The sequence below is a fragment of the Macrotis lagotis genome, chromosome 1, assembly GCF_037893015.1.
Source record: "Macrotis lagotis isolate mMagLag1 chromosome 1, bilby.v1.9.chrom.fasta, whole genome shotgun sequence".
In the NCBI taxonomy this organism is placed as follows: Eukaryota; Metazoa; Chordata; class Mammalia; order Peramelemorphia; family Peramelidae; genus Macrotis; species Macrotis lagotis.
Window position 1 is genome coordinate 311,051,999 of NC_133658.1, and position 25,285 is coordinate 311,077,283.

Genomic DNA, 25,285 nt, shown 5'->3' on the forward strand with positions numbered 1-25,285 from the left:
AGCTGCTATTTCAAATCTTATCTCCCCTCAAATTATCTAGAACATATTGCTTACCTTGCCCTCTACTCTAGGTACTATTTTCTTTCTGGGTTTAGATGATACTACTTTGTTTTGATTTACCAAATTTCATTGGATATCAGATGGATCTTTCTTGGTCTCCTTAGAGGTCACTCTCCAAGTCCTGCTTCCTATGCCTGAGGTATATACCCAGATACCTAGTAATTGGACTTCTCTTCTTCTACATTCTATCTCAGTGAACTTATCAGTTCTCAACTATTTAATTATCATCTCTATGCAGATGGATGTCTAATTTACATATTCAGCCTTCACTTCTTTCCTAGGTCTTAGACTTATACTTCTTCTAACTACCTACTTGACAATCACCTGAATAACCCATAACTCAGCATAGAAAACTCATGAACTTTCCCAATATGCCCAACTACTCTCCTATATTTTCTTTTTTTTTTTTTGTCAGGGTCACAACCTTTGTTCCAAGTAGTCAGAAACAAAACAGAAGCAAACTAGAAGCTTATCAATTCAGTAATGGCTAAACAAATTGTAGTAGATGAATATAATACAATATTATAATCCTGTAAAGAATAAAGAATAAGATAAAGAAAATCACGGAGAGATTCGGTTCTAAGTAGAACCAAAAATAATATATGCATTATCACTATAACACCATAAAATGAAAGAAGAACAAAAACTATAAAAACTGAATATTTCAAAATGATAATGGACAAGTTTAGATCCAAGGAAATACAAGGAGTCATATCCTAACTTTCTTTATAAAAGTAAGAATTATAAATGTAGAACATTACACAGAACATCAAACTTTTTGATCTATTAATTAAGTTTGTCGAACTGGGTTTTTTTCCTTATTTAGTATACATAGAATTGATCTCTAGGGAGAGAGGATTGAGGAATATACTAGGAAATGTGGGTGATGTAAAAATAAAAGATATCATAAAATATATTTTAAAAAGATGAGATGAAGTATGATGGTAGATCACTTGAGCATAGAAGTTCTGAGCTACAGTAAGAATAAAAGAAACTGAGTGGTCATACTAAGCCCAGTACCAATATGATGATCCTCTCAGGCAGAGGAGGGGATTTTAGGCCTAAGAAAGGAAGGACAACCTGATCCTTATCAGAAATGGAGCAAATGAAAGCTTCTGTATTGATCAACTGTGAGATTGGACCCATAAATGTCAGCCACACTTTCAGGCTGAGTAAGACAAAAAAACCTGAACTCAAAAAAACCCCAACACCTCCTTATTTTATAAAATCATACAAATAATTCAAATTAACATATTAACAGTTGATCAAGTATTTTATTGTTATATGACAATGCAATCCTATTGAAATATAATGTATTATCAATTAAGGAATATGACTATATAAAACATTTTCTTTTTTCACTATATATATATATATGTATATATATATATATATATATATATATATATATATATATATATATGTATATATGTGAAGGCAATAAAAATTGGTCTAAAATTTGTCCCTAAATGAGTTTGTTGACTTTTTTCCAGAAGTGGTGATAGATTTGCATTAATTCATCTACATTTTTCTGCTGGAGTACTTCTAAGCAATAACATTTCTAAGATAGCTGGCAGGGTGAAGAATATAGTCAATAGGGATATAGATGCAAAAAAATAGTTATGTTTAGAACTTCTGTCTATTTAATTCGATAAAGATTTCTTAAGCAGCCACTCTATACAAGAAAAATGAAGGGGATCTAAAAATGAGAAAGACGTACTTTTCCCACACAGAACTTAAAAACAGTAGGAATATAAAATACATTAACAATTTTATTTTGTTATCTTAGACAAGACACTTAACTTCTCTGAAATTCGTCTTTTTTAGATATATAAACTGAGAAGTTGAATTAGAAGATCTTCAAAGTGTATTCTAGCCTTAAGTAATGATTTACATAACACATGAGGACAATACAAAATGAAGTCTTCAGAACTTCTGATCAGATGTGAAGTTAGCTGATCACAGGAAGGGTTACATGGTGGAGAGGTGGTCAAAGAAGAATTATTATAATGTAAGATAACAAGAGGCAGAGGTGGAGACAAGATGGTGGAGTAAAGGCAGAGATTCCCACAAGTTCTTCCTCCAAACCACTCCAAATACCTTTAATCAATGATTCTAACCAAATTCTAGAGTGGCAGAACCCACAAAAAGACTGAGTGAAACAATTTTCCAGGCCAAGACAACTTGGAAGATCCAAGGGAAGGGTCTTTTGCACTGGATTTAAAAAGAGCCCACAGCTCAGTGTTGTGCCTGAGTAAACCAGATTCAGTCATCCAAGAACAGACTGTGGGGTGCCTAGGTCAGTGGCAGCAGTGACAGTTTCCAGAACTCTCAGTCCAGAGATTGCCAAGGACTATTGGGAAGGTCAGTAGGAAAACTCTGCCACACTAGAGTGAGAGGGGAGCCCAGTCCAGTGTAGCCTCAGTGCAGACCCAGCCTCAGGGGATCAGGAGCAGGCCTGGGGAGCCACCTGGCAGCTGCTTTCAGAGTGCCCAGTCCATGATGGTAAGGGAGTCAGGGGAGATTTCAAAGGTCTCTTTGCTGTCCCTGAGGCAGAACTCTGCTGCTTTGCCCATACTCAGATCCAGGTTGCAGTCTAGGGCCCAAGCCTCAGGAAGAGAAGGAACAGCACAACAGAGTTTACTGTTGGCAGCAGAGCAGGAATCCTCCTCACAATTGCAGGACAAAAAGGAGTGCTTGTGGTGGCCATCCACAGACCAGAGCACAGGACAGGAGAGCAATCAGAACCTCACATAAGATCTTGGAGGAATTGAGATCTTGCAAGTCCCAGAGGGGACTTGCAACTGACAACTTTCAACTGACAACAGTTGAAAAACCCTCAAAATCTTGGGAGTGGTCCTCCAGTCTAGAAGTAGAATCCTGCCTTAATAAAGAGTCATAGACTGGGGAAATGAGCAAACAACAGAAGGAAAAAATCCAACCTTAGGCAATTACTTTGATCCTATGGAGGGACAAAATACATACTAAGAACACAACAAAGACAAAGCTTCTTTATCCAAAGCCTCCAAGAAAACTATGAATTCAGCTCAGGCAATGAAAGAACACAAACAAAGATTTTGAAAATCAAGTAAGAGACATAATTGGGGAGTGATAGGGGATAATCATGAAAACCAAGCTTGGTGCAGGAGATACAAAAGATACTGAAGAAAATAATATCTTAAAAACCTGTTTGGGTCAAATGGAAAAAAGAAGTCCAAAAGGCCAATGTGGAGAAGAATGAGTTAAAAGCTGAACTGGTCAGATGGAAAGGGGGATAACAAAAGCTCTCTGAAGAAAATAATTTCTTAAAATGTAGAATCAAGCTAAGGTAACTTGATGACTTTTTGAGAAATCAAGAAACAATAAAACAAAGCCAAAGAATAGAAAACTAGACAAAAATGTGAAATATCTCAATGGAAAAACAACTCACCTGGGAAACAGATACAGAAAAAATCATTTAAAAATTAATAGACTACCTGAAAGTGATGACCAAAAAGAAAGATCCTAGACTTCATTTTTCAAGAAATTCTCTAGGAAACCTGCTTTTATATCCTAGAAGCAGAGAGTAAAATAGAAATTAAAAGAATCTACCAATCACCTCCTGAAAGATACCAAAATAAAAACTGCCAGAAATATTATAGTCAAATTTCAGAACTCCTAAGTAAAGGAAAAAATATTTTAAGCAGCCAGAAGGAAATAATTCAAATATCATAGAGCTATAATCAGTATACACAAGATTTAGCAGCTTCTACATTAAGGGTTTATAAGACTTAAAATAAGATATTCTAAAGGCAAAAGAGCTTAGAGAGAATCAGCCACTTAACAAAACTGAAGACATTATTTCAGGGGAAAAGATGGAAATTCATTGAAATAGGGGACTTCGAAACTTTCCTGATGAAATGACAAGAGTTGAACAGAAAGTTGGATCTTCTAATACAGGACTCAGGTGAAGCCTAGAGAGGGTGAACAGGAAGGGCAAATCATAAGGCTCTTAATGATGTTGAACTGTTTGTATTCCTGCATGGGAAGATGATGCTGATAACTCATATGAACCTTCTAATTTATTAGGGCAGTTAGAAGGAGCAGAAGGAGACAAGGCATAGGAAGGAGTTGCAAATATTTTCTCTATGACTTGGGAATTCTGAAATTTTGTATATTTTTTTAAAAAGATGGAGTTAATGGGGGAGAAAAGAATGTACAGGGAGAAAGGGAAAGGAGAGGTAGAATGAGGTAAATTATTTCACAAAAAAATAGGCAAGAAAAAGTTTTTGCACTTAAGTGTAAAAAGGGAAAGGTCAAGGGGAGTGAGTCTTACTCTCATCAGAATTGGCACAGTGAGGGAATACCACAGACTCAATTGGGTATAGAAACCTTTCTTATCTGAGAGAAAAATAGGAAAGGAAAGGGACAGGAGAGGACAGGGTTGGGGAGAGGGTGCAGATGTTAAAAGGGAGAGAAGATAATGAGAATGAGTAGTGAGATGAAACACACTTTTGAGGAGAAACAGGGTGAAAGGAGAGAGATAATAGAATAAATGCGGGTGAGGGAATAGGATAGAGAGAAATATAGCTAGTAATTGCAACTGTGGGGGAAAATATTGAAACTAATTTCTTTGATAAAGACCTCATTTCTCAAACATAGAGAACTGAGTCAAATTTATAAAAAAAATAAGAGTCATTCCCCAACTGATAAATTATTAAGAGATATGGACAGTTTTTAGATGAGGTTGTCAATGCAATCTATTTAAATATTTTTAATTGTTCTACCTCACTATTGATAGGAAAAAATGCAGGTTGAAACAATTCTGAGATACTATCTTATAACTATTAGATTGGTTAATAGGACAGAAGGAGAAAATGACAAATATTGGAGGGGATGTAGGGAAATTGAGACATTGATGCACTGTCAGAAGAGTTGTGAAAAAATTCAACAATTCTGTAGAGCAATTTGTAAGTAGGCCCAAAGGGATATAAAACCATGCCTACCTTCTGATCTAGCAGTGCCACTGCTAGGTCTATATTCCAGAAGAGATGAAGATGGGAAGTAAAGAATATATATGAATAGGGGTTTTTATAGTAACTCTCTTCTGGTGGTGGGGAGCTAGAGAATGAGCGGATGCCCAGCAGTTGAGGAGTGACTGAACAAATTGTGATGCCTAATTGAGATGAAATACTGTTCTACTATGGGAAATGATGAACAGGATGCTCTCAGTAAAAACTTACATGAGTAGATGAAATGAGAAATGTACATTATATAAAGTAACAGTAATATTGCAGGATGATCAGCTGTGAATGATCTACCTTCTCTCAGCAATGCTATGACCCAAGAGAACTCTGAAGGATTTATGATAAAGAATGCTATCCATCCCAAAAACAGAGCTGATAGTGTCTCAATACAGACTGATGTATACTTTTTTAACTTCATTTTTTCTTTAGGTTTCTCTTTTTTTTTTGTAGGGGAAGGGTAAGTGGGTTATGTTTACTTTTATTACATGACAATTGCAGTAATATTTATCATTTTTAGTTTTTTTTTTTGCAAGGCAATGGGATTAAGTGGCTTACCCAAGGCCACACAGGTAATTATTAAGTGTCTGAGGCCGGATTTGAACTCAGGTACTCCTGACTCTAGGGCCGGTGCTCTATCCACTGTGCCACCTAGCTGCCCCCGTGGCTATACATTTTTAACCTAAATCAAGTAACTTGTGATCTCAATGAGGGGAGTGGAATGGGAGGAAGAGAGAGAATTTAGAACCCAAGGTTTTAGAAGCAAATACTGAAACTTGGTTTTACATGTAGCTGGGGGGAAAATATTTAAAAAATAAAAATTTAAATTAAAAATAAGCAAAAAACAAAAGACAACAAAAGTTTTTCTTTTTCTTTAAGAGAAAGATTAAAAGAAGAAAATGGCATATGAGTTATAGGACTGAAGGAAGCAGAGATGTGTGGAAAGTATTCCAAGAAGAAGAAATTATAAAGCCAAAGGCACAGAGGTGAATCTTCTTCCATATATTAGCAGATAAGCCTGGAAAATAGACTGTCAATAAACCACAGAGGACCTGAGGGCAGGGAAAGTAATTTGGATTTCCTTTATAGGTCAGGAAATGTGGAACTTCTGAAGACTTCTAAGTGAGTAATATTATTAAAGTTCTACAATGGGAAGATTCATCAGGCAATTGTGGGTTGAATGAATGGAAAGTTAAAGGTATTGTAATTGTGGATACCTGTAAGGAGTATTAAGAACACAAATTCCTACTGTCAAGTTTTAAAGTATTTACTGCAATATTTCAGGGAAAAGAGACCTGAGGCCAGAATTCAGACTAGATAGTTTTTCCCCAAAGAGCAAGATTCATTGTTATTTTTATATATTCCATGAGAATAAGAGACGATTATCAATTAACACCATTAAGAGTTAATAGAGGGGCGGCAAGGTGGCGTAGTGGATAAAGCACCGGCCTTGGAGTCAGGAGTACCTGGGTTCAAATCCGGTCTCAGACACTTAATAATTACCTAGCTGTGTGGCCTTGGGCAAGCCACTTAACCCCATTTGCCTTGTCAGAAACCTAAAAAAAAAGAGTTAATAGAGAGGGTGTGGCTAGGTGGCAGTCAATAAAGCACCAGCCCTGGAGTCAGGAGTACCTGGGTTCAAATCCACTCTCAGACATTTAATAATTACCTAGCTGTGTGGCCTTGGGCAAGCCACTTAACCCTATTTGCCTTGCAAAAACCTAAAAGAAAAGAGTAATAGAGAGAAAAACAGATTACAATATAATTCAAAGAAAGACATCAAAGAAGATGTAGTTGCAATTAAATCCCCCCAAATTATTTACAACCTTACTAAAAATCAATACTTTTATAAACAGTCAAAACAAAGGTATGCTCTATGTTTAAAATGACAATCCAGATTCCTAAAGTCACTCTACTGCCTTCCATAGGTAAGGTTTACTTGCTAAATACAAAATTAGAAAAAATTCTTCAGCTACAGTTATTGCAATTTTAAAACTTCTTTTATTTTTTCTTTCTTTCTCATGGCTTTCCCTTTAGTTCTAATATTTCTTTCACAATATGATGAATACAGAAAAATGTTAAACAAGATTCTACATGTACAATGTATATCAGATTGGTCACTGTCATGGGGAGGAAAGGAAGGGTGATAGAAAAATGAGAACTCAAAAGCTTGCAAAAGGATGAATAATGGGAAAAAATGTAATTAGAAAAAAAACAAAATTTAAAAAGTTTATTGTAAGTAGTCCATGCTAGAAGCAACAAGGGTCTGGACTTTACTGGTAGCAGTGGGAATATAAGCAAAGGAACAAAGATAAGAAATACTGTAGAAAGAAAAAGATTTGGACAAAAAGGAACTAGGAAGAGGGTTTCAGGAAGAGAAATAAATCAGAGACAACTCCTAATTTTCTAGTCTTGGTGATTGGGAAATTATGACATAAAAATGTCAGGAGGAGAAATAAGTTTAGCAGAGATGATATTTCAATTTTTGAATGGAATGCTAAAATAAACATTAAATAAATCAAATTTTATGAAGATACCTATTTGATACTTTGGTGACCACTCTCTTTTTAGGAAAAGCTAGGAAAAACTAGAAAACTATATAAGAGACACATTACCAAAAAATTAAATCAAAAACCTGATGATGTTTATTGTATCTCTACAATCATTGCATCTCATAAATGACTTGGAAATGAAAAAAAGAATTACATGTTTAAATATAAAATTCTTCTTAAATTTGATGTTTCACAAACTTTGGTACTAGAATAGCAATCTCAAACCACTTCAGTTAATAATTTCATTTATCTTTGCTATTTCAAAATCAAATGGAGCCTAATATACATTTTGTGTGTATGTGGGGGCAGAATTTAGGGGTAAAAAGAGTACCTGAATGGGACAAGTGTTCTTATAATATCAGTGACTAGACTATCCTTTTAAAAAAATTATAGATCTATGTTGTATCTTGATTAATCATTCCAAGAGTAGGAAAAAGATAGAATGACTCAAGAGATATCACTATGCTGAGATGAAAGAAGGGGACTGAGTTAGAATGAAAGACAAGAAGAAATGAAATTCTGAGAAAGCATCAGAGACGAGAAGACTTTTTAAATACAGTTTTAGAAGAAAATAGAAAAAGAATGTTTGGGGAATAACCCTAAGGTGTAGGAGGTAGCAGGAGAGTGCAGAATGAATTGGTACAGGAGTATCGATAAGACTCCACTTTGGGCATTGAAAGGACAACTGGAAAAAGAACATAGTTAAATGGTTAGGAAATTTAGCAAGAAAAGCATAAAAGCTGCTATTTGGAGAAAAGAAAAACAAGTTTTTATAGAGAAGATTTAGGAAGAAATGTCTTTTTAAAGGTTAAAAGTTAAGGTTTATTTTTGACTGTAATTCAAATGAGGAAGAGGCAGTTTCTATCTAAAAGGAAATGAACTGGGGACCAAAGAAAGAAAACTGAGTAACTTTGCCATCAAGAATTTTACATTCTGGGGCAGTTAGGTGGCACAGTGGATAGAGTACTGGCCCTGGAGTCAGGAGTACTTGAGTTCAAATCCGGCCTCAGACACTTAATAATTACCTAGCTGTGTGGCCTTGGGCAACCACCCCATTTGCCCTGCAAAAAACCTAAAAAAAAAAAATTTTACATTCTAATCAGGAGGGGCATTGTGGAATATAATGTCTGTGAACAGGTATAATACAAGGTGGGAAGTGGTAGATTCATCACTATAATCTAGAAATATGTGGAAAAGGAGAGAATATATTCTCTCTAACCAGGAATATAAAGAAAAGGAGGCAATATATTCAGCTAAGGGAATGAAGGAGAAATATACAAAAGGGGTACTTAGGTTTAGTCTTAGAGGAAGTTGACTAACTCAGAGTGAATGGAAATAACAATTGCTTCTGTTTTAGCCAGAAATCCTGAGGGTCTTCACCTCCAAGTTTGATTTTTTGTTGTTGTTGACTAAGCAAAAGAGGTCATTCTTTGCTTCATTTCTTTCTTAATTAGCTTTAATCAAGAGCATTGTCTTAGTCGGTTAAAGACCCTAGCTTAAAAAGGCCAAATAATTAAAAAGGCCAGATGATTCATATCTGACTGCTGGACCCAGATGGCTCTGGAAGAGAAAGTGAGACTGGTGACTTAGCACAGCACCCCCCTTCCCCTACTCAAATCCAGTTCATGTGTTTGTCATGGCATCACTTTCCTGATGTCATAGTCCTCTTTGAAAAAGAACGAACAACAAAGTAAAGAATTATGAATGGGAGCAAGGATGAGGGAAGGCACTGTAGGTATAAGCACCATAGGCTAGCATGGTCATGGTATGTTGGAAAGATTTCTGAATTTGAAGTCACAGCTTATGAGTTCAAATCCCAACTATTCTACTTACTACCTTACTACCTGTGACCTTGGGCAAGTCAATGAACATTACTAGTCCTCATCTGAAAAATGATATTGGACTCAATTATTTCTGAGGACCCTTCTAAGCTATAAACTTCTTATTCCAGAAGCTGCAGCACCATACAATATCCTTCATCAATCCCACATCTAGTCTTTCTTCTAGGCACAGAGGAATAAGAGAGCCCACAATGAAATATCATGGGGCGATCAGATCCTCATCTACTACTATATAGTCCATTTGTTCTTCCAAAAGGTAGAGGAAGAAACTATATCTATATCTATAGCTATCTATGTATGTTCAGATATATGTGTGTTTTATATATATATATACATATATACAACTATACATATATTTATTTATATGCTTATGTGTATATGTATGTATGTATGTTGGCCCTGCCATTTTCAAGCTGTGACTTCTAGTATGGCCTCAGTAATTTACCCTTTCTAGGTCTTAGTTTTCTCATTTGAAACAAAGGGGTTTGAGTGAATGATCAATGAATGCTTCCTGCAGCTCAGAATTAGCTGATAGAACCTTTATTATATACTATATAGAAGCAGACTTGTCACAGTTTCTCCTGTGGAGGTGACAAATTTTAGAAAGTATCTGCTACAATGGATTCATACCTAGCCATTCAAAAGGATGCTTGAGTATTATGTATGTACAACAAAGAAGGTACCACTTCAGATATCTAGGATGGGCCTTGTAGGGATGCATAAAGGGGAAGAAGTTGAACTCAGAGGTACTTTTTAAAATATTAAAAGGAAAATAGAGTTAGAAATGTATAAATGAAAACATGACCTTTGAGATAGATATCACATGCATAAGATATGGTAAAGAACATATCATCACAATTATCTGTTAGACCATAAAATAAAATATTTAATGATTCACTAGATTGATTTGCAGCTACTTCAATGGAATAAGTTGATGTCTATATTTCTCACCAGGATACAACTACTTTGCAGAGTTAATGATAACATTCTTGTGATTTTCTCTACTTGCTTAGCACAGGTACTGGAAGGTTGAAAAGAAAAATTAGTTCAAATACTTTATAAGCAACGAAGTCAGAATAAGAATAAGCCAAAAATAAGTGGGTATAAAGAGGCAGTTGAAAAAAATCTTTTAAAATATTCATTAATTAAATCTCCACTGATATTATCCTCAGATGTCTCTTCTTGACAAAAATAAATTGATCCTGAGTTCTCAAAAATTAAACCAATGGAGTGAAAATTCTGGGAGGTCCTATCTAGATTAGGAAGACTTCGAGTTTGGAACTACTTTAATCCTCTAAAATTCAAACTAACACAGCTTTAAGTAGCTAATTACTAGAGGACTCATTATTGGGTGACTTCTTATTTTGGTCAGAGGAATGAAAGAGTTATAATCAGCACAGGTTTCAGGAGTAATTATGCCAATGAAGCAACATCTTTTGAAGCATTAAATAATTGAAACCAGAAAGTCATGCAGCTGAATATCACTTCTGTTAAAGACCTTGGGAAAAAGTCACATCATTATTATGAGGGTGGGGGAAAGAAAGCAGAAGAAGAATCATTTTCCTCCTCTGCTCAAATGTGGTGACTGGATGAGATGATCTTAAAGGCCCTTTTTAGTTATAACAACTCATAATTCTATGATTGTAAGTAAATTAATTTCAGTCAGATTCAAGTCACTTGTTTCTTTATAATTTGATTACCTGCTTAATTTAGGAGACAACTCAATTTAGGAGATATGATTCAATTTGACAAAAATTCATTAAGAACTTACATTTTAGAGTACTTGGCTGTTGGAACTGGAAGAGATACAGACTAAGAACAGAATCCTTAAAGTTAATAAAACCTGAGAAAGAAAACATTTTTTGTTTTGATCCTTACTAATAATTGTTTTAGTTTACTGTTCAATAAGGATGATATGTTAAATATCAATTTATTTTTTTGTAAGTAAACACTTTTCTGAAGATCTTTAGGGTAAATATTATAACAGAAATTATAATTACATATTCCTATTAATGCATATAGAATGAAAACCAGACTGAAGTATAGATGTTTCAATATGTTTTGGGGAAACTGGAAATTTACAGTAGTTTAATTTCATGTGCTTTGTTTCTTTCTCCTAGAAGTAAACAGGAATGGTTTCCAATTTATCCAAATTTTTGACAAATATCTTTTTTTACTTTTTTATTAATTTTTATTATTAAAGATATTATTTGAGTTTTACAATTTTCCCCCCAATCTTACTTCCCTCCCCCCCCACCCCCCCACCCCCACGGAAAGCAATCTGTCAGTCTTTACTTTGTTTCCATGTTGTACCTTGATCCAAATTGGGTGTTATGAGAGAGAAATCATATCCTTAGAGAAGAGACAAGAATTCTAAGAGGTAACAAGATCATACAATAAGATATCTGTTTTTTTCTAAATTGAAGGGAATAGTCCTTGAACTTTGTTCAAACTCCACAGCTCCTTAACTGGATACAGATGGCACTCTCCTTTGCAGACAGCCCAAAATTGTTCCCAATTGTTGCACTGATGGAATGAGCAAGTCCTTCAAGGTTGATCATTACCCCCTGTTAGGATGTACAGTGTTTTTCCGGTTCTGCTCATCTCACTCAGCATCAGTTCATGCAAATCCCTCCAGGCTTCCCTGAAATCCCATCCCTCCTGGTTTCTAATAGAACAATGGTATTCCATGACATACATATACCACAGTTTGCTAAGCCATTCCCCAGTTGAAGGACATTTACTTGATTTCCAATTCTTTGCCATCACAAACAGGACGAATATCTTTAGTTACACTGATTGATACTTTCATTTTAAACTCTGTCATCCATTCTTAAGTATATAGGAGATAAAATTGATTGAATTATATACCCTGTAGTTGAAGGGACTACTTCTTTGGTATAAAGTTAAGAAGCCTTGAGAGTTATGATAACTCTTCTAAGTCACATATAAAAATACTAATTCACTAAAATATTCATGATCTAAAGTATATAAAATTCACAAGGTAATAAGTCTATGTCATTCATGGCCTATGGTATCTCAATTCAAATAATATGTAAATGTAACTAGATTAATAAAATGCTAAAATTAAAAGGGATATTTATACCTAGACCCTTCTCTTTTTTAAAAAAAAGTAGATTTTGATGGTTTTTGTCTTTATATTGCTTAAATTTGTTCCTGTTTAACCCATGCTAGAAGGCTATCCCTTGAAAAATAGGAAATTTTTAAGAAGAAAAAAAACACAGAAAAAGTGAAGAAAACATATTTCAAAATCTCACATTGTATGCAATGTTCCTCACCTGTAGATTCTCACCTCTGTAAATGTGTAAGTGAGGTGTTTTATAACATTCAGTATCAAATGCTTTGTGATTATTGTTCTTTCCTTTTATGTTGTGATAATCGTTATCCATATTGATTTCTTGACTGCTTATTTCACTTTGAATCAATTGACACAAATCTATTCCTGCTTTGCTACATTCATATTTAGCATTTCTTATAAGAGCACCTTACTTGGAGTCAGGAAAACCTGAGTTCAACTCTCAATTCATATTAACTATCTATGACTATCTGGGCAAGTTACTGAACCTCTTTAAGGCTCACTTTTCTCATCTGTAAATGACTGTTATGAGGAATCAGGAAGATAACATTAATACAGTTCTTTGTAAATCTTTAAAAACTATAAAAACTCTAATTATCATTATCAATCATCGTTACATTACATTCATTCACTATGATTTATTTGAACATTTCTTAATCAATGGTCATTCATTGTTTCTAGTTCTTTGCTACCACAAAAAGTGTTTTTATAAAAATGTTGGTACTATGGAACTATTCTTCTGGGAAATGACCTCACTTGAGGAATATTCCTAGAATTTCTCGGTCAGAGGATTTAGACTTTTTCATCATTTTCTTTACAGAATTCCCAATTACTTTTCAGAATGATTGTACTAATTCACAGATACACTAACAAAGCATTAATATGCTTGTCTTTCCAGAGTCCCTCAACCAGCATTCTAATCTTTGCTCCTTTTGAAGGTAGGAATGTGAAAAACTCAAAGATGTCTTAACTTGCATTTCTCTTATGTATAGTAGTTTGGAGCATTCTTTCATATGCTTGCTCAACATTTATAATTCTTTTGAAAACTGTTTAGTCAGCTCTCTTTGGGACATGGCTTTTATGGTCTTGTTAGTTGTCTAACTCTGTCTTTGATATAAAAATCTTCATTGAAACACAGATCTTTCTCTTCATTGTTTTCTTTCCTGTTTGACCTGCATTATTTTTTTATGCAAAAATTTTTTAATTTCATGTAATCAAGTTCAATTATTTTATCTTTTTGCAATTGCCTCTATTTCATGTTTAGTTAAGAATTTATTTTCTGGTAGCTAAGAAAGGTAGCTGACTGCTGTTCTATATTTAATGGTATTATCTTTAATATTCATATTAAATGTATATTTTTCAATATATGGTACACTACTAAATGTTGGTCAAAGTTTAATTTCTGCCCGTTTGATTTCCAGACTCCCCAGCAATCTTAATAAAAAGTTCTGTCCTAAGTATTGAGTAATGGATTAAATTTAACTCTTTCTGATTGTTTATAAACCATAAAATATATGCATAGTATATCTTTTTATATTTATTTGCAATTTTTCTGTCTTGAAAACACAATTTTTGTAAAAATATCAGTACTGAGAGATACAAATATTCTTTATGTATTCAGAATGTATCATATTATTTTAGCTCAATCTCTCTCTATTGTTCACTTCACTATTTTCCTTTTGTTTATCTTGATTAGTTTTGTCAAATGCTAAGATAGGAATATTATGATTTACTACTATTATCTGGAAACTATGCATGATGTCATTATCCAATTTGGTTATTTTTTCTGTTATAATTTATGTGCTATGCCATTTGTAATATATAAATTTAATATTAATACTACTTCTGAATACAAGATTCTTCTAAACATGTCATTTCCTTGTTTCTTTATCTTATTTTGTTATACAATTCTTCCTCTTTTTGCCTCTCACTTTGTTCTCTGATTTTTTTCCCTCTGTCAGAATTTTTGGTTAGAATTGTTTCTGATGACAAGAACTTTTTCCTACATTTTCCTAGAGATTTCTTTACTTTTTCTCTTTCATTAATTCCCTTCCCTTTTTGTCTATTCTGAATTTTTATCTTTTTTTTATTCACAATTTAAAGCCTTATTTATTCCATCTATGAATCTCTTCATTGAATTAAAACTTTTAAACTACTAAGTCTGAGTTTTGTTTTCTAATCAATTACTAGGTTATTGACTACAATTTTTCCCATTTATATAGCACTTTAAGGTTTACTTCTTGCTCCATAGATGGTTTCATCAGTAGAACCTCTATCCTACATAGGGTTGCATTTTCCCGCATGATGTTTTCTTCTCTTCCCTTTTGCCATCTCTCTCATTCTCCTTTATCTCCTCTTCTTGCTCAGACTAGAGGACTTATATCTTCCCTTTGTGTTCATCTATTAGCTTTCATAGGATATATAGCATATTTCTCTCTGTGATCCACTTCTAATCTCCTCATATATGCATCTTCCCTCCCATTCTGCAGTTTGGTCCCACGAAATACATTGATTCATCTATAGGGAAGTTGTAAGATTTAGTTCATGATACTTAAGTCCTCCTATTTCACCTCCACTTCTTTAAATTCCACTTTCATTTCTGTCCCCACCCCAAACAGATATTATTAAAATAACATTACTTAGTGATCCATCAATTGTTGTTTTTTTTAACTCTAGAGTTTGTCATTCTTTTTCTTTAAAAAAAAAAATTCTAGCGATGAGGCTATTTACTTTTCAACTTATTCTTTCTTTGTATTATATTTCTTTATCTTTCTTACAATTTGGTTGTTTAAGGTGTTTGTCAGTAAAATATTCTGCTCATTTTGGGTAGGTGGGGTGAATGCCTCAAATGCAGCTATTTTTAATTACTTATTTTTTTAATTTATCATTAAGCTTAGGTTTGATGAGAATAGCTGGAGATCTTTTGCTTTTCAGAATTTATTATTCCATTCTTTATGTGAATATTATATTCTATTCCCTTCTTCTGAAAAGTATCTTGGATTTTTCACACTGTAAGTAGCCTCTGCATTCTGACTTCTTCCTCTGATTGACTGGTTCCTTCAAGAACCTCTATTTTATGAAGAACATCTAGGTCAACTGTGTCTTCATTCCTCTGCATGCTATAATTCATACTAGGCTGTTTTCTTTATTTCTTTGCAATAGAAACCTCTTCAAATTTTAGTAGGCTCTCCTCTAATATATCTGCTTGTGCTCAAGGTTTTTTATTGAATTTTCTTCTTAAAATAGTTTGTGGTTTTACTTTTTTTCTTTACATTTCCATTATTCACTTTCTAACTCTTTTCCCTTTGATAACAGGCTTATATCCATCAGGCTAATCTCAGCCTCCTCTCACACTGGGAGTCCACTAACTTTGGTCTCTTCTTAAAGGACTGGTTCCAGGTAGATTTCACTTGCCTTTTCTTGAGGCCAGGTACAGCCATGTATTCTAACCCCTTTCCCAGGACCATCCCTGACTACCATCTTTTCTTCTTTCTGCTTGGGAGGGATAACTGCCTATTGCTTTATACATGGTAAGGGCAAAGTAGGGTAAATGTTCTAAGCAGATTTCTTTCAGTCTTGGAATTTCCTAACCTATGGAGCAAGCCAATCCTTCCCCATGTGTCTGGGCAGAGTTTTATTACAACAGGGTAGAGGGGGAGAAATGTCTCCAGCACAAAGGGAACCACTGTGTAGGTACCAAAACCGAAGTCAGTAAGTAGGTTGTTTTGTGTGTACTTTCAGAATGTAGAGACAGATGGGAAAGAGATTTTTAGCATTCTGCAAGGTTTAATTCATAAGGCTCTTATCTGTATGGATTTCTTAATTTCATATCTATAGATTTAACTCTAATTGTTCTATCTCTTTATGTGGGTTTTCTGAGTTTGGGGGGCCCTGAAAAAATTCCAGTCCTCTATCTCTCTAATCACATGAGGGATTGCTTGAATGGAATCAATATGGTGGCAAGAAGCTAGGAAGCTCCCAGAGCTTTTCCAGAAACAACTTTAAAAGAAGTCTCTAAACAGAACTTAAAGTGATAGTATCCACAAAAATAGAGAGTGAAGTAACTTTTCAATTCAGGATAACTTAGAGGAACTTCAGAAAATGTCTGTCTCCTATGGGTAAAAGGGAAGTACAGTCCAGTGTAAGTGGGAGATCTGGGAAGCCAACAGGAGGCTCTTAGACACAGCACAGACCAGGGTCCAGTTCAGCAGGCCAGTAGTATAGAAGGTCAACAGTGAAACTCCCAAACTCAGAAAGAAAGGTAAAATTCAAATCTTAGAACACTGGTACAGCAGAAGGGACTGGGACTGGGTTGTGTTACCTGAACACAGAGAACAAAGCAAGATTCCCCCTGAAACCCCAGAGCAATGAAGTCAGTGACCATACCTCCAACCCTAGGACAAAAAGGTTGGGTCTATAGCCCCTGTGACCCAGGAGCAGAGTTCAAATATCAAAATGAGAAAATTAAAAATAGCATTAACCATAGAAAGTTACTATGCTGATAAGGATGCCATCTCAGAAGAGGAAAGCAGAAACAAAAATACTTATAGAAGTCTCAAAGAGGCCCATATATTGATCTCAAATCCCAAAAGATCTCTTGAAAAAGTTCAAAAAGGATTTTAAAAACCAAAGAAGAAAAACTGAGAAAAGAAATGAGTCATGTAAGAGGATTATGATACAGCAGCTACTTGGTGCTGTAGATAGACTACCAGTCCTGGAGACAGGCGGAACTGAGTTCAATTCCAGTGTCACACACTTAATAATTACCTGAGTGACCTTGGGAAAGTCACTTAACCCCACTGCTTTAAAAAATCCCACCCCCCCAAAAAAGAGGAGGATTATGAAAAGTTGACTGAAGAAAATAATACCTTTAAAAGTAAAACTAACCATAAGGAAAAATAAATCAGTTATTTTAAAAGTAAAAGTGACCAACTGGAAAAGAAAACAATTCCTTCAAAAGTAAAATTAACCAACTGGAAAAGGAAAACAGCTTATCAAAAATTAAAATTGATCAACCAAAAAAGGAAATAAAAAGGCTAATGAAGAATATAAAACCCTAAAAAATTCAAACTGGACAAATGGAAACTAATGACTATATGAGACACCAATATTCTATCAAACAAAAACAAAAGGCTGAAAATATAGAAGAAAATGAAGAGTACCTCTTAGGAAAATGGATGATCTGGAAAATAGACAATTTGTAAATTATTGGTCTACTTGAAAACCTTGATTGAAAAAAAGAGCCTGGACAATATCTTGCAAGAAATCATCATGAAAACTGCCCTGATATCCTAGAACAAGAAGAGAAAATAGTTCTTGAAAGAATTCATTGATTAACCCCAAAAAGGAATCTCGAAAAAAATCCATGAAATATCATAGTCAAATTTCAGAATTGTCAGTTAAAGCAAAAAAATTACTGCAGCCAGCCAAAAAGAGGTCATTTAAATACCAGGGAGTCACAGTCAAGATTACACAGGATTCATTAAGCTTCAACTTTAAAGAACTGGAGGGCTAGGAACATGATATTCTGGACAGAAAAGATTGGATTTCCACCAAAAATCAGCTACCCTGCAAAATTCAGCATCCTCTTTCAGGGGAAAATATGGACTTTCAACAAAATAGAGGGTTTTCAAACTTACCTGATAAAAAGATCAGAAGTGAACAGAAAATATGATCTTTAAATATAAGTCTCAAGAGACATGTAAAAAGGCAAATGGAAAGAAAAAAAACATTAGTCAATAAGTTTAAACTGTCTATATCCCTACAAAAGAAGACAATACTTATAACTCTTGAGAACTGTATTTTTCTTAGGACAGTTGAAAAGAATAAACACAGACAGAGGGTGTGGGTATAAATTGATCATGATGTGAGTACTTTAGTTCATGAGGGTTGTATTTCTATTGGAACAATTAGAAGGAAAATACTGAGATAGAGGGTATAGATATAAATTGATCTTGATGTGATTAATTACTTTAGCTTATGAGGGATATATTCCTACTAGGAAAGTTGAAGATAGTATATACTTGGACAGAAGGTATGGAAACAAAGTTATTATGATGAAATGACATTTATAGCACTTGAGAGTACTTCTTATAAGAACAGATGAAAAAAGTAAACTCTGACAAAGGATGTGGATACAAGACAGGTATAGAACAATTAAGAAATGAAAAAAATAGGGGCAGCTAGGTGGCACAGTGGATAGAGCACTGGCCCTGGAGTCAGGAGTACCTAGGTTCAAATTTGGCCTCAGATACTTAATAATTACCTAGCTATGTGGCCTTGGGCAAGCCACTTAACCCCATTTGCCTTGCAAAAATCTCAAAAAAAAAAAGAAAGAAGAAAAAAATAGATTATGTGGGGAGAAGAAGGCAGAGGCATTAGAGGATAAATAACACCAAATAAAGAGGCACAAAGGACCAATTATAATAGAGGTAAAGCTGGGAAAGTGTGAACAATGAATTAATCTTACTCTCAATAGATTTGTCTCAGAGAGGGAATAATTCTGAATTATTACATCCATCAGGAGGAAATTAAAGTAATAATTCAGAATTATTTTGTCCAACTGTGCGCTAACAAATCTGACACTATTATTGATAAAGTAAAAGTGGATGAATATTTACTAAAATATAAACTGCCCAGACTGACTGAAAAGGAAATGAAATACTTAAATAGCTCCATTTCAGAAAAAAAGAAATTGAATAAGCCATCAATAAACTACCTAAGGAAAAAATCTATAGGGTCAGATGAATTTACAAATGAGTTCTACAAAACAGTTAAAGAACAATTAATTTCAATTCTATATAAACTACTTGAAAAAAGTAAGTGAAGGAATTCTGCCAAACTCAGTTTGACACTGACATGATGCTGATATGGAAACCAAGAAGATTCAAAGCAGACAAAGAAAAATAAAGATTACAGCAAGTTATCACTAGGATAATACACTATAATTAGGTAGGATTTATATTAGGTATGCAAGGATGATTCAATATTAGAAAAACAATCAGCATAATTGAACATATCAATAACATATCTAATATAAATCATATGATTATCTCAATAAACGTTGAAAGTCTATGACAAAATATACTAACTGTTCTTATTAAAAACACAAAAAAACATAAAAATAAAGGGAATTTTCCTTAAAATGATAAGTAGTTTCTATCTAAAACTACCAGTAAACATTATATTCAACGGGAATAAGTTAGAAGCATCCCCAAAATGATCAGAGGTGAAACAAGGATGCTCACTATCACTACTATTATTTAATATTATATTAGAAATATTAGATTTAGCAATAAGAGAAGAAATTGAATGAAATTAAAATAGGTAAGAAGGGAACAAAACTCTCACTCTATGCAGATAATTTGATGGTATACTTAGAGAACTTTATAAAATCAACTAAAAAACTACTTGAAACAACTCTAGCAAAGTAATAAGATATAAAATAAACCCACATACATCATTAGCATTTCTATATATTACCAACAAAACTCAATAGCAAGAGTTAGAAGGGGAAATTCCATTTAAAATAACTGGAAATCCCAAAACAAAAGAAATCATCTAAACAAAGTTATAAAACCTTTCACACAAATAAAGTCAAATATGAACAACTGGAAAAATTTCATTTGCTCATGGACAGGCCAAGTTGTTATAATAAAAATGATAATTCTACCTAAATTACATTACTTATTCAGTGCCTTACCAATTAAATAAATCAAACTACTAAAATATTTTGCAAACCTAGGAAAAAACAATAAAATTCATCTGGAGGAACAAAAGGACAAGAATATCAAGGGAATTGATGTAAAAAAAATACAAGGGAAGGTGACCTAGCTATGCTAGAATTAAAAAGTATATTATCAAGCAGCAGTCATCATCAAAACTGCATGGTAATAATCTAAGAAACAGAGAAGTGGATAATGGAATAGATTAGGTACAAAAGAAAGATTAAGAGATGATTATAGTAACATAGTGTTTGATAAATGCAAAGACTAGCATCTAAGAAACAAACTCACTATCTGACAAAAACTGCTGGGAAAACTAGAAAATATATGGCAAAAATTAAGTAAGGCCAATATTTCATAGCTTAGATACAAATAATGTCAAAACAGGTACAGTATTTAGACTTAAAGGGTGATACCAAAAGCCAAAGAACAAGAAATAGTTTGTCAGATTTTTATGTTTTTTTCTTCCTTTCAAGTGGCTGATTTTTCCCCTTTGTTCTAATTCCTCTTTCACAATATGACTAATATGGAAACATATTAAATATGACTGTACGTGTACAAAGGGAAGTGAAGGTATTAGAAAAATGTGGAACTCAAAAGCTTGCAAAGGGAAGAATGTTGAAAACTATCTTTTCATGTAACTGGAAAAAAATTAAAATAAATTTGAAATCATTAGCCATATGACCTGGAAGTCCCTTTCTTTTTTAAACAAATGAGAAAACTAAAGAAAAGGAAATAAAATCATTTGTCCAAGATTGATAATTGTAGGACAGGACTTGAACTAGTTCTTTTAACTCAAAATTTTCTGACTTTTTCTATTATACTATTCAGCTTCCCCCAAATAACATTTAGTATTAAATGAGTTCACATTAAAATTTAATTTAAAATGTGAGATCATTAGGTCCTTTATATTTTGTTTCTGGAAAATGACTTACCTAGATTTGCAAAGAATGTTATTTCAAAGAATGTCAAAGGGGCAGGGAGGAAGGGTATTTGAGAAAATTCAATAGGAAGTTCCAGTTTTGGATCAACTGTGAAGATGGAATTCTATAAGCTAAGATGGGGAAAATTCCTGTTTCCTTGCTGATTTTTTTGGAGGCAGTGAATTCAATTACCAGAGAGTTAATCTGATATACTTGCTTTAATTTTAAGTGAATTTCACCTTCATTATGTATGTAAAAATGAGTTGAAAAATTACCAAACTACTATTCTGATGTACTCCTTTGATTTCCTGTTCATATTCAAATTCTGCACATTTAATCAAACTGTACGTAAAACTGGGAAATTACCTCGAATGTAGCTCTGTGCTACCATTATTGTATTTGCTTCCTCTTTCCCAGATTCCAAAGTCAGGTACACGGTAGACTCTTTCTACACAAAACACCAGGTTTTGAATAAATGCTACCTAAGAGAAAAAGAGAAGAAAAAATGTAAGGATGAGTTGGCAAGCTTGAACAGTTCCTGCTCCAAATTGTGTTTTTAAATATAGCTCTCAGAGATTCATATTAATAGTATGATGATTGTTCTAAATTTTAGAATTCTTGTTAACAAGCATATTAGTACACAACTGTCACATCTGATAATACCAAAGCAAAATATGAGCATCTAAGGTAATCAGTTTCTTAAAAGTATGGAAGACATTAGTATTCAAAACTAGGAATAACAAGTAAGAAGTTGCAAAGATGCAAGTTTTCCTTTGATATAAGAAAAATTTCCTAAAAACGAAAGTGATATCAAAGTGAAAGACTCCTAATTCTGAAGACTCTTCACCATCCTGTTTATCATTCAGCTTATCAAACTTTTTTTATGAAATAAGATACCCTGAATAGAAAGTGACATTCCAAATATCATCTGACTTGGCCAAATACATGGAAATATGACCAGCCCAATACTGTTTTTACAATTCTTAATGTTTAAATTTCACCTCTGAAATATGCTGGCTACATGACCCAGGGATAGTCACTTAACTGCTCAAAATCCAGGCAACTCTTCAAAACTCTAACTCAGGGGTAGGGAACCTCTGGTCCAAGAAATATATTGGTCTGGCATTCCAGCTTCAAGCAACTCGAAATTCAATAAATCTAATAGCTTTTTAGAGGTTAATTAATTAAAAGTTTGTCCAAATATAGCCTGAGAATGATGTTATAAATAACCAAATAGCTCTTAGCAGAAAAAGGTTCCCCATCCCTGCTCTAAGCTGTTTTAGGAAGTTTCCATATTTCTTTACACTAATGATTTACAGCTCCAGCTAAAAAAAAAAAGTCTGAGACTGTTAGCTTTAAGTTACTAGGCCATGAAAACACCCAAATCTTTTTTTCACATGTCCAACTAATTATTCCCATCTTATACTTGAGAACTTAAGGACATTTTCCACATTGTCAAGAAGTAATTAATGATGAGTAAGGTAGATAGCAGAAAGTAAAGTATTTCATAAATGCTTTTTTTTCTTTCGATATTATTTTATTTTTTTAATTACATGAAAAAAATAGTTTTCAACATTCATCTTTTTTTAAGTTTTTGAATTCCATACCTTTCTAAGTCTCTCCCCACCTCCCTTCCTATGAAAGTGAGTAATCTGATATGTTTTAGTCATGTTGTGGAAGAACCACAGCTAAAGTGGAAAAAAAGCATGAGAAAAGGAAAAAATAAAACAAGTTTTAAATAGTGAAATTATATACTTTGGTCTGTATTCAGTCTCCACGGTTTTTTTTTCTGGTTGTGGAGGGCATCTTCCATTTCAAGAATTGTTAATAAATGTTTCTTCATTTGACTTTGGGGAGCTAGGTATTTAAACAGCTCCAAATCCTAATTATACAAAAATTTAGTCTGCATCTATTCACCACCTATTCAAGAATAAGTGCTTTAAGAAAGCACAGTAGATAGGGAACTGCCTATGGAGTCAGGAGGACCTGAGTTCAAATTTGACCTCAGATACTTAACAATTACCTAGTTGTGTGACCTTGGGCAAGTCACATAACCCTATTGCCTTGCAAAAAAACAAAAGAAAATCACTAACAGAGCATTAGAACAGCTGAGTACTTTCTAACTCTCTAAAGTATTACCTTTTCCACATATCTGAGAGGTAGTACTTTTTCTTCTTTGAGTCTCCTCTCAACCCTAGGCTTAGCTTAAATGCACACATAACAGTTTTTATTGTCCTTAACTTTCTATGTGAGTCTAAGAATGTTCAGGACTTTAGCACATTTGTTGTTTTTCTTACAGGACTATATTATAAAAGTGTAATCATCTTGTAATTTTTTCTTACCATTCACTTTTGTACATGTTGCTGGGTTGTTGGACTTTTTAAAAAATTTACATTGATTAATTAAGTCTTCTTTTAACTATTTTGTTCTCTTTGGGTAACTTTTTAGAATCTCTATCAGAATTTTTCTGTCTTCAGAATTTTATTCTTGAAAATTTTCTAATCCCCCCCAAAGCTGACTTACTCTTTAGTACATTAGTGTATAGGATTCAGCTTAGTTTTCTACTCTTTAATATCTGTTCTTCTCAAAGTAGGACATACTTCAGATTATTCTAAGCTATTCTTGCCCTTCTTTATCTGAAATTCTAAAGTAAAATAATCACATTTCCCTAAGGAAGTCATCATTTCTACTCTAGCAACCAATTCTTCTTTCAAAATAAAAATTAAATATAGAATTTAATTTCTCCTTACTTAGTCCCACATTTTATGAAGAATGAAAGGAACACTGGGGAAAATAAAAGAATTATTGCTTTGCTTTGAGAAGCAGATGTCCAGATAATTGAAGCCCCCAATATCTACTCTATCGCATCTCTGTTCCTGTGTTCTGTTTCTTTAACTTCACTTCTATTTTTTCTTTCTCTTCAGGTAGTGCAAAATATAGTACAATGACACTGTGACATGTGTTTCTGATTTTATTGACCTTTATCCATCTGCTTTCCTTGTGATTGTCCTTTATGCCATTCTGCCTCCTGGATTTCCTCACAAAAATATTTCTTCTTATTAAAAAATTTTTCAACTCCCCTTTTAACCCATATGGTTATTTATAAATAAGAGGCCTATTCTAGCCATAGATTCCTCTTTTTTTTAAGAGGACAAAATTGCTTTCTTATATTAAGATCTCTAATTCACCCTATTACCTATCCACATATTGTTCTTTTAAGCAAGTCAATTAGAGTCAAAGGTTTTCTTGTTGGCTCTCTGGTGTCTCTTCTATTCTGGAGTTATTTAGTTTTATGAAAAATCAGCATAAAGAAGCTGAAATATTGGTGAAAATTAGATAGATTTGGGGCCATAATACCTTCCAGCTTCTATCTAATCTCTTTTTACAAAAAATTAACTCTTCATAGGTTTTATATTCTTATACCTCCTCCCTTCAGTTCCTATCTACTCATGTCTTACTTTATGACCTGGTTCCCAAACCACTGCTTAGAATCTGTTTTCTCAGAGTTTGTTGTTTATCTTCTCTTTACCAGATTCAATAGTTTTTCTCAATCCTTAGCCATCTTAAGGTTTCTGTAGCATTTGGAACAAATAACCATTCACTTCCTGGGAAAGTGGGGAGCTCTTTCCTTTCTTGCCTTCCATGATAATAAACTTTTCTTCCTTATCTTCTACTTTAAGCCATTCCATAAGATGGCTGCAAGATCATACTATATAATAGACTCATTGAACCTTAAGAGTTTAAAGGGACTTCAATCAATACGTCAACTAAAATCCCCTCGGAAATGATAAGTGATTTGGGGTAAACTAGTCTTTGCCAGAAGATCATGTAATCCCCATTCTCTTCCAGTTAAGTTCTAGTGTCTGCTTCTTACATTTAAGAGTAAAGTATAAATTTCTTTCTTTTGGCTTTTAAAATTCTTTACAACTAGGAGTCATTTTATCTTTTCCATATTCTGACCTTCTACTCTCCGTTATACTTTCTTCATTCTATTTGCTTCTAACACAAGACTCATCTCTTGTGTGACTTTGAATGCCCCATTCCTCATGCTTGGGATGCCCTTCTTCTCTATCTCCAAACTCTTA

The 25,285-nt window shown here is 33.7% G+C and overlaps 1 protein-coding gene across 3 annotated transcripts in view; it reads right to left on the reverse strand.

Moving 5' to 3' along the window:
* Positions 1-25,285, reverse strand: part of PHKB (phosphorylase kinase regulatory subunit beta) — a 256,778-nt gene that overhangs the window by 140,891 nt on the left and 90,602 nt on the right. For all 3 annotated transcript variants that reach the window (XM_074211412.1, XM_074211413.1, XM_074211414.1), the window contains one exon: positions 21,567-21,682. In XM_074211412.1, coding sequence (XP_074067513.1) covers positions 21,567-21,682 — 116 coding nt within the window. The remainder of the gene's footprint in view (positions 1-21,566; positions 21,683-25,285) is intronic.